Genomic DNA, 10,509 nt, shown 5'->3' on the forward strand with positions numbered 1-10,509 from the left:
ATACTGAAGTGCCAGATGATTGTGAAACATCATATGGATGCTCAGAACTGAACCTAGACTTCTATAAAAGCAACACGTTCTTGAAACCTTTGACCTGTAACTCCAATTTCCTGGGATATTTCTATGCCATGTGCATTTACAAGTAGGAAGGGAGAAGACTTAGAATCAGAGAGACACATAATATGTTGCATGCATAGCATTAATCATGTGAATTTAAAATTTTTTCTCTTTAGAAAAATCCGTGTCTAGTCCCAAGCTTACAGATGTTAAAGAAAAACTTTACAACAGTTACAGAGTTTATTTTCCTAGGATTGACGGATCGAGCAGAGCTTCAGCCTGTGCTCTTTGTGGTATTCCTACTCATCTACCTCATCACAGTGGTTGGTAACGTGAGCATGATCTTCTTAATCAGAAGTGACAGCAAGCTTCACACACCCATGTACTTCTTCCTCAGCCATCTCTCCTTTGTAGATCTCTGTTATGCCACCACTGTTGCCCCTCAGATGTTGGTTAACTTTTTATCCAAGAGGAAAACCATTTCTTTTATTGGCTGCATCATTCAATTCCACTTTTTTATTGCTCTGGTGATCACAGACTACTATATGCTTGCAGTTATGGCTTATGATCGTTATGTGGCCATCTGCAAGCCCTTGTTATATACTAGTAAAATGTCCCGAGGAGTCTGTCTCTTTCTTGTGGCCACACAGTACATTTACGGCTTTGTAAATGGTTTAATACAGACCATTCTGATGCTTCGTTTAACCTTTTGTGGACCCAATGAGATCAATCACTTCTACTGTGCAGACCCACCACTCATGGTCCTTGCTTGCTCAGACACCTATGTGAAAAAAACTGCCATGTTTGTGGTGGCAGGATCCAACCTCACCTGTTCTCTCATCATCATCCTCATCTCCTACATTTTCATTTTTACAGCCATTCTGCGGATCCGTTCTGCAGAGGGAAGGCGCAAGGCCTTCTCTACTTGTGGGTCCCACCTGACAGCTGTTACCATCTTTTATGGAACATTGTTCTGCATGCACCTCAGGCCCCCCTCTGAGACATCTGTAGAACAAGGGAAAATTGTGGCTGTCTTTTATATCTTTGTAAGTCCTATGTTAAACCCATTCATCTATAGTCTAAGGAATAAAGATGTGAAAAATGCAATAAGGAAAGTGATCCAGAAATGATTGTTGAGAATTGCTCACAGGTATGTAAAATGTTCATATTATCTGACAAAGTACCATGTCTTTTAAAAGAATAAACCTTCTATGTTACACATTTTATTTTATATTTCTTAATTCACCTTTAAAGTTTACTAGTTTTCATTAATTGGTTCACTAGAGATGACAGTGCAATCTCAATGATCTTTTTGTAGCGTAATAATCCAGAAACTAGAGGAGAACAACCTTTATTTGTAGTAAATGTAGAACATGAATGTATCCATTGTACTAACACTGACTCAGTGTTATAAAATATGAAAATTTCCAATTTTGATTTGGTTTTTTGATACAAATTGTATTTAATACAAATAAAAGTCTTCCAGGTATTTAATGATTTCTTTAAAACGTACCTTTCAAATAATATTAGTGAACCAGTGGCATCATTGTACATCGGGTATTCCTTTGAAATGAAAAATCTGTGTTTGATATGCTTTGTAATATTTTTACAGGTATGCATGACCCTCAGTCTGTAGCCTCTCCTCCATTCCTTCAGAAGAAAAAAACCACTGACACCCCAAATTCATCTTTTGGATCATAATATGAGTAATAGATTTATACACATTGTAGGAATTATGAGTACTTATGCATATTGGTTAATCTGCTGTTTAGTTTTGACAGTCTTCAGTGCCTCATGCAAAAAGGACTGACAGGCTGTCTATCCATTCGAGGGCTACAATCCCCCCCCCCTTTTTCTGACAGCAGATTCTTAGGCTTTTCCTTTACCCGGAATGTGACTCCTAGGTAACATTTCAGTACAGGGTTGGGGTGGTGATCCATTGTTACAGAAGTGTGATATCAAAGGGAAGAGAATGGTCTCTTTAGAACATCTTCATTCTGCCAGGAGAGTTGCACATCCCTTGCCAAGTCTTTGTACACAGCTGCCTTTAATGTTTTAATCTTAGCAGTGCATGGGTACTCCTGTGGATCTGTGACCTCATAGTCACATTTGAATCTACATATTGATTGTTCCCAGTTCTAGTATGACAAAGCCATATGCATAGTTTTATCTCTCTTTCAATATTTATATTTATTTTTATATATTGTTAAATCTATTATAGATTTTTATCTTAGAGGTGTAAAGGTATTGCATTACAGACATGGGGTAAGGGGCTGAGGTGCTTATTTAAGATACCAAAGTGGATGTGGCCTCCAGGTTCCCCTGGCATTCCTCAGTCCCTACCTGGCATACCCCACCCTCTCTGAATTTTTCAGCCCAGGAGCTGAATTTCCACTCCCCTAGAAGCTCTTTCCTATTAAATCCAGACATTTTAGATTTGATCTTTCTTCTTTCTTCCTCTCTCTGCATTTCCTCTCTTTCTGGGTGTGCATGCTTTCTCGCTTTCTCTCCCATCTCTTCTTCTCTTTGTCCCCATGTAGCTTTCCCTGTTCTCTTTCCTTAGGACGAGTGAGTCTGGCTCAAATTGGCTCATTTCACTAGTAGATAATAACATCAAAATGTATAATTGTTTTCTTACTAGTTAGTTAAATATATGCATATTCTCCATTTTAATTCTTTTTATTGTCATATAGTTTGAAATTCTTTTTTATTTTTACATCTTATATAATTCATACTTAATTTATTGGTTTATAATTTGGTCTTGAGAAGGTAGATTCCTTCCTAAGTGCAATGAAATTGTTATTACCTGCATTATTTAATTTTAGGGATATATTTATTAAATTTTTTGTTGTTGTTGGGTTTTTTTGTTTTATTTATTTTGAGATAGGGTTTCTCTGTGTAGCCCTGGCTGTCCTGGAACTCTCTTTGTAGACCAGGCTGGCCTCGAACTCAGAAATCCGCCTGACTCTGCCTCTCAAGTGCTGGGATCAAAGGCATGTGCCACCATGCCTGGCTATTTATTAAATGTTAAGAAGAATGATTTATAATCTTAACCAAAACAATAAATAATATAATAAGCTCATTGTTATCAAACCCAAATAAAGATTTGGATGCAATAGTAAAATAGGTTTAATATATTTTGATACTAAAAAGTTAAGTATTCTCAGTAAATGCTTCTTGTAACTTGTAACTGTAACTTAGTATAACTTAACTCTTTGTAGAATTACATCGGTTTGTAAGTATATATGTGTCTAAAGTATTACACACTGTAATTAAGTTAGATAAATCTTGATGGAGATGGGAAAATGTTTTTCTGCAAGCTGTTAATTTTCAACTAACATTTTAAAGTACATGAACATAGATTCATATAGAATCAGTTTTTTCTGATATAATCTCTGCCAATAAAAGACAAGATACATCTATCCATTTTACTCTTAAGGTATCATTGCATATTTCCAGTTTCTTGATAATATGAAAACTTAGTGAGAAATGGAATAATGTAAATCTAAATATGTGCCCAGAGATAGTTTCTTCAGGCAAGTACTAGTTTTGAATCACGGGACACATTCATGTTTAAACTCAATGTTCTTCAAAAGACTTCAAAATCACAATTTACTAAGAATATGCAAATGTTCTTCTACCACCTTCCAGACAGCACAGGTATTTTCAAATTTCTTAAAAATTCTCCAGTTGGGAGCATTCAACTTATTATTCTCATTTCTTTGAATTATTATTTGAGATTCTCTGTTGTGAATTCTCTGTTTAGGTCTATATCACATTTTTGATTAGGTTGTTTGGTTTTTTGGTGATTAACTTCTTGAGTTCTTTATATATTTTGGATATATCCCTCTATCAGATGTGGGATTAGTGAACTTTTTTTTCCCCAATCTGTAGGTTTTTGATTTGTCTTATTGTCCTTTGCCTTACAGAAGCTTTTCAGGAACATGATCTGGTATTGGGTGGGGGAAAAGGACTAAAGTCCTGAGGGCCAGCACAAAGAATGGCAACAGGCAACCTCATGGTGTAGGAGGTTTGGGGGACCTTCTAGAATGCACCAGAGACCTAGGAGGTGAAAGACCCAAAAAGGTCAACAAGCTGAAGGGCCCAAGTGAGGATGCCTCAGTCTCACTTGGGAGGGAGAAGAAAACAATCACAAGTTGGGTGGGGAGTGAGAGGGACCTGGGAGGGGAAGTGATGGGGAGAGGGAAACCTGATCTTGTATTGGCTGAGAGAAAAGGACTGAAGTCCTGAAGGTCAGTAGCAAGAATGGAAATAGGCAACATCAGGAGTTAGAAGGTTGGGTGGACCCTCCAGAGGCATGTGATGTGAGAGACTCTTAGGACTCAAAGGGAGGGACCTTATAGACCTACCTCCAGTAGGAACTCAGGTCATCAAGGGAGGGATGGGGTTGCCATCCCACAGTCACATCTCTGATCCATAATTGTTCCTGTCTGAAAGAACTGCAGGGATGGAAATGGAGAGAAGCCTGAGAAAAAGGAGGTCCAGTGACAGGTCCAAAGTGGGATCCAGCTCAATGAGAGGCCCCAAGGTCTGACACTATTACTGAGGCTGTGGAGCATCACAAAAAGGGATCTATCATGACTGCCCTCAGAAAGACCCAAGAAACAAGCAGTTGAAGGAGTCAGATGCAAATACTTGCAACCAACCAACCAATTGACAGATGCTGCTGACTCCTGTGGTTAAATTAGAGTAAAGCTGGAAGAAGCTGAGGAGGAAGGTGACCGGTTGGAGAACCAGCAGTCTAAATTAACCTGGACCCCCACAATCTCTCAGATACTGGACCATCAACCAGGCAGCATAGGCTAGCTGATATGATGCACACACACACACACACACACACACACACATGTATATATATCAGAGGACTGCCAGGTCTGGGTTCAGTCAGAGAAGATGCACCTATACTTCAAGAGAATAGAGACACTAGAGAGTTTAGAGGTCTGGTGGGGTGGGACATCCTCACTGATACATGGTGTGGGGAGTAGGTATGGGATGGGGAACAGTCAGAGGGTGGACAGGGATAAGAATAAAATCTTCAGAGTAAAAACAAGATTAAATAAAATTAAAAAAAGAAAAAAATGAAAAAAAAGAAATTAACACCCCCCCAACACACACACACACACACACACACACACACACACACACAGGTTATGACTTGTGTCCTTCTCTAGCTTAAAGCTTTAAAGATGTTCATCTCTAACACATTCCTTAGGCTTTATGCTTGTAGGGGAGTAAATATATTTAAGGTATGAGGCACAATTGCTTCATACATGGTACTGTTAGTCAGAATGAGGATCTCTAAGTCAAACTGGACAATAATTACCTGACCTATGGCAACACTAAGCAGCAAATAGGTATGAAAAGCATCTCTCTTGCAGACTTAGAGCTTATAAAAAGGCTAAGGGCAAAGATAAGGAAAACATTATGTTACACTCATGTTTACCTTCTATTTAAACTGTTCAGTGCTTTTAGGGGTCTCTTCAAGCCCTTTAGGGCCTGGGGTGGTTACATCATCTTGAGAATTTACGGTAATTTGCGTTAAACATACTTAGTGTTTAAAGTGGTAGTACTTAGCTTACAAAGCTATGGCTATGGAATTCATGGTCCCAACAAAAATCGGATGACATGCATAGATATTTTAATAATATATCAATGTAAAATAAGCTTCAAAACAATGTATACTTGTATACTCCCCTTTTATACACACAAATATGGTAAACTTCTATAGAAACATATATATCATATAAAAGTTGATACTGTTTAAGTCTGTTATAGTCTAGATATTTTGTATATTTTAGACAATATGTATCTATTTAAATTTGTGTACATATATGTATGTATTCATTACATAATATATCTGGGAGTGGTCTCTCTCTCTATCTTTATCTTTCTCTCTTTGTCTTTATATGTGTGTATGTGTAATTTTGTAATATATGTATGTAAATTTGAATAAACCAATTTCCTTTATTCAAGTGAAATAATTAATACACACAAAGAGAAGATTATTAAATAATGGTCATAAATCCTGAAGTTGTTATTTTATTTTAGTTTTATTATTTAAATGATATTTAGATTTATTTATGAGCATGGGATGAATGTGTATAGGCGTGCACATGCCATGAGTTTTTGTTGCAAACAAATAATGATTTTGAGAAAAGTATTGTGTCCTTAGGCTGTGTGTGATTCTTAGTGATCAGAATCATATCATAAAGATTGAAGGCAATTATTTTTTAACCTGCTGATTATTTTATATATCATAAACTACCAATATTTATTATTGTAATTATTTTTATATTAGATAGAATTTCAATTTAAATTGAATGCTCATCAAAGCATAGAATTCATAGTAGTTTAGAGAATGATAGCAATGACTGAGTTCACCTCATGTAAGTATTTTAGCACATTAAAAAAGGTAATCAAGATTAACTGTGTCCTCTACAGAGCTCCTTTTATAGATACTTTTATGTATGAAATGGTAGAAAATACGATGACTGAGATGAATAATTAGTTTTGGGATCCAAAATGTTGCAATTAGAGCCAAGAAAGATGGTCCCCAGAGTCGGCTCATTGTGTTGCATATTAGTCCCTCTGCAGGTTGGCTTTGGTTGGCCCACTTTCCTTGAGCAAGTATAAGTAGGAGTATATTTTATAGCAGTACCAAGAAACTTCTAAAGTCAGAGACTAAAAAACAGGTATGTGTCAGAGCTACAAGAAAATCTTGTATTTTTCCTCCCTTTGTTTATTCAAGTGAAAATAACTGGTCTCTAAATCAGGCAAAAACCATGTTTCCTAGCTTTACCTTTTTAACATGATTTTTCCTGAATTTGAGAATCAGTGAGAAACAGGAATCTTAATATTTACTGTGAATAACAGTACACCAAAAGAAAAATAGAAAGGAAACCAGGTCTGAGTGGTATAAATTAGGTTTCTAACAATGATCCTTATGTACTGACTTCAGATTTTAGGTTACTTTAACCATGTTTGTTCAGGAGCAGGTAGTTATGTTTCTGTGTTCATTGGAAACATATTGGAATTCTTCCTTTACAAGCACAAAATTTCCCTGTGCATACCTCAAAGACTAATTTAATTTTGGTGTACTGTTTTCTAAAACCATATGCAGGCCACTCTGCTATTTTCCCTTCAGATTTAAAAGTTCAATAAATTTACCGACAATAAGTGTCAGCCTTCCAGGGACTAAGTACTTTTGCTTTGTGGGAACACCTAGCTAGCATTTTCTTCATCTGCCTTCATGCACTCAAAGCTCACACTCTATCTGGGAGAAAATAGGATATTCTAGCAAGACATATATGTCTCTCAATTTGGCCCTCATAATATGGAAATAATGGACCCCAAAGAAATGGGAATTTTCACCCAAGAACCTCATGTTGGGTGAAGGAAAATGAACCAACATGAGGGGCACTTATCTCTACTGAAAAGAATTTACACAGTTGTTACAGCTTGTCAGACCTAATAGAATGTGACTGGAGCCCAGGTATGGATGTGCCAATGGCGAGGAGGACAATATCTTGACCAGCACTGTTTATATCTGCAGGTCCTTATCCATGTATTTAAACTTTAATCTTCAGGACCCACGAGAAAGCTTAGCATGTTTGTTGTGTTTTTGCTGTTCTTCTTCTTCTCATAGTGGCCATAGTAAACAAATAACCTTTTTCTATATTGTACTATTAATTTGATTTGTTGAGGATAAGTGGCATGGTGCAAAATCTGTAGCATGAAGTTTGATAACAACACTAATACTGCCAAGGAGAGTAACAGTATTTCTTCAAATTCTCCCTCCTTTCTAGAAATATCTTCTTAAAACATGCTATCTGACATTTTTGCAGTATCTTAAGTTTCTCATTAGCTACTTGAATGAACATTCATTTATTCAGAATCCTATATATTTCTATTCACTACAGAAACTGTAAGGGCCTATATTTAAAAAAAAGAAGATATTCAATTCAGTTCTACAGTTTATAATGGCCTAATATGCTGATGGTCAATCTTACTGCAGAGGAAACAGATATCACTGCTTATGCACTTGACTGACCCTTAGCTGCTTCTATCTCAATGGCACTAGGCATATCCTCCAAAAGTCTGTTTCTCAATGCCAAGTTCTCTGAGCTGCTGTCATCTTGTATCTCTCAGTGAAATGTCTTCCTCCAGCTGTGTTCCTGAATCTTCTACGACTAAGGCCAGAACACAAAGGATAAAACTTATCTCCACCAACTTTCCAAACGCAGTCTCAGCAACTCTATTTTACTGAATCCAAGGCTGTGTTTCCCCCCAGGATCCCTCAATGTTAAACCTGGCCTCAGTCTTCTCTAACAGGTTTCTGCTTTCAGCATCTTATTGCACCCTTTATCTTAAGCATAAAAATTATTTTAATAAGGCTCTCCTGGGAGGCCTTTTCCTCAGCTTCATTCCCCTGGTCCTGTTTTTCTCAGGAATGTTTACAATCTGCAGTTTGAGAGATGATGTGACTCACCTAGCTGTGATTCCTTTAGATTTAATAAGCAACACTTTAGGCAGATTTTCACACACTCTAATATCAAGAACTGTTGTGTTATATTTTCGACATCTGATGTCTATAGTGAAATGTTTGGTTACAGATTTAACAGGAACACTAAGAAGGATTATTTGGGGGTAAAACTTTTTAATTGCATAGACATACTGCAGTATAGGAGGATCTTAAGAAAGCTGAGGAGAGAATACCACAGAGATACAACAAGGTGTGGCTCTGAAGAGACAGATTTAGCTCATATTGGGCCAAAGCCATGGAAGCTCTTTGTATCTCTCTGATAAACTGGAGAAATTCATACCACAAACTGAGCCAAAATTGGTTGAGGAACAGAAAATATCGCCATTAATAACTTCTTTAATAAAAACTCACTTCTTCAAATGAGAAATCATGACATGGTAGTCTGTTAACTAGGTATTCACAGGGTCTTAGTTGGGTGTCTGTATTTGTGAGGGAGTAAGGATTACCGTAGGAGTTGTTGCAGAAGCAGCAGTTTGGTTTTGATTATAACAAGAAAATGGATACATTAGGTTAAGATTAATGAAAGACATAAAATATTCTCATGATCAAGCATGTTTGTGCTTAACAGGAGTTGTCATGCAATCCTTTCCCTTGTACTGTGTAAGAATGCCATGGTTGTTTCTGTTCTCTACAAAGAGTTACATTTAGACTTTCTGGATTAAATTGCATATCTCAGAGAATTTCATAATGTGCTCCAGATTCAGAACAACATTTGATGAAGGAGATTTCCAAACAAAATAATTTTATGTTTATAAATCACACCCTACAGCCAATCTAAGATGGACAGTATTCTGATTTTCTTGATTTTCTTAAGATGAACAGGAGAAAGATGTTCATATTTACACAGTAGAGTTTTGTGAGTGTGAGATTTGTTATCACATGCACTGAAAATAGCTTAATATTTTAAGATATTTAATAAGTTGGTGTGTTGGAAGAAGACCATGTGAGCGTGGTTACTGCCACTAATATATCCAAATGACACTTACTAGGTGTTTGAACATTCGGGTACGTGAACAGATTTAGTTAATTATTAACTTTCTGAAATATATAATTAAATAAGTAAAGTCACAAATTTTATTATGAAATATGATTTATGAAATTATTCAGTAAAAGATTTTAAGTATGAGTGTTGGAAGGATGACTTAAAAGATAAGGGGAGCTTCTGCCAAGCCTGATGACCTGAGTTCGATCCTGACAACCCATAAAGTGGGAAGATTGGGTGAGTTGTCTATATACACACACATATGTTGAAATATACATCCTCACAATAATAAAGCAAATTAAAAAAAGTATAATGAAAACAAAATACTTTGAGTATAAAGCTAAAGTCAATATTTTAAAACAGAAAATGAAGAAAAAAAACTAAGTGTGTGTTGGTTGTAATAGGAATAAACTTTAAAATAAATGTATGGACACAACTACCTCACTTTCTTTAATATTAGCTACATAAATAACAGTAATTTTTCTTCTATTTAATTATTATTCTCATAAATATCTTTAAAATATTGTGACTCTCTTTTTCTTTCTCTTCTCATTCATATTTTTTAATTAGGTATTTTTCTCATTTACATTTCCAATGCTATCCCAAAAGTACCCCATACCCTCCCCCCCACTCCCCTACCCACCCACTCCCACTTTTTGGCCCTGGCATTCCCTGTACTGGGGCATATAAAGTTGGCAAGTCCAATGGACCTCTCTTTCCAGTGATGGCCGACTAGGCCATCTTTTGATACATATGCAGCTAGAGACAAGAGCTCCAGGGTATTGGTTAGTTCATAATGTTGTTCCACCTATAGGGTTGCAGATCCCTTTAGATCCTTGGGTATTTTCTCTAGCTCCTCCATTGGGGGCCCAGTGATCCATCCAATAGCTGACTGTGAGCATCCACT

General features: G+C 36.5%; 1 protein-coding gene across 1 annotated transcript; it reads left to right on the forward strand.

Annotated features, from left to right (window-relative positions):
• Positions 1–263: 263 nt before the first annotated feature.
• LOC110289659 (olfactory receptor 1030-like) lies at positions 264–1,187 on the forward strand. Its single transcript, XM_021155957.1, has one exon. It carries the CDS (start codon positions 264–266, stop codon positions 1,185–1,187), a length of 924 nt encoding a protein of 307 aa, XP_021011616.1.
• The last annotated feature ends 9,322 nt before the right edge of the window (positions 1,188–10,509 follow it).

This window comes from Mus caroli, chromosome 2, assembly GCF_900094665.2.
Source record: "Mus caroli chromosome 2, CAROLI_EIJ_v1.1, whole genome shotgun sequence".
NCBI lineage: Eukaryota > Metazoa > Chordata > Mammalia > Rodentia > Muridae > Mus > Mus caroli.

Excerpts from the sequence above, each read along its gene's own strand:
- LOC110289659 (XM_021155957.1), top strand. The coding sequence starts at position 264 with ATGTTAAAGAAAAACTTTACAACAGTTACAGAGTTTATTTTCCTAGGA.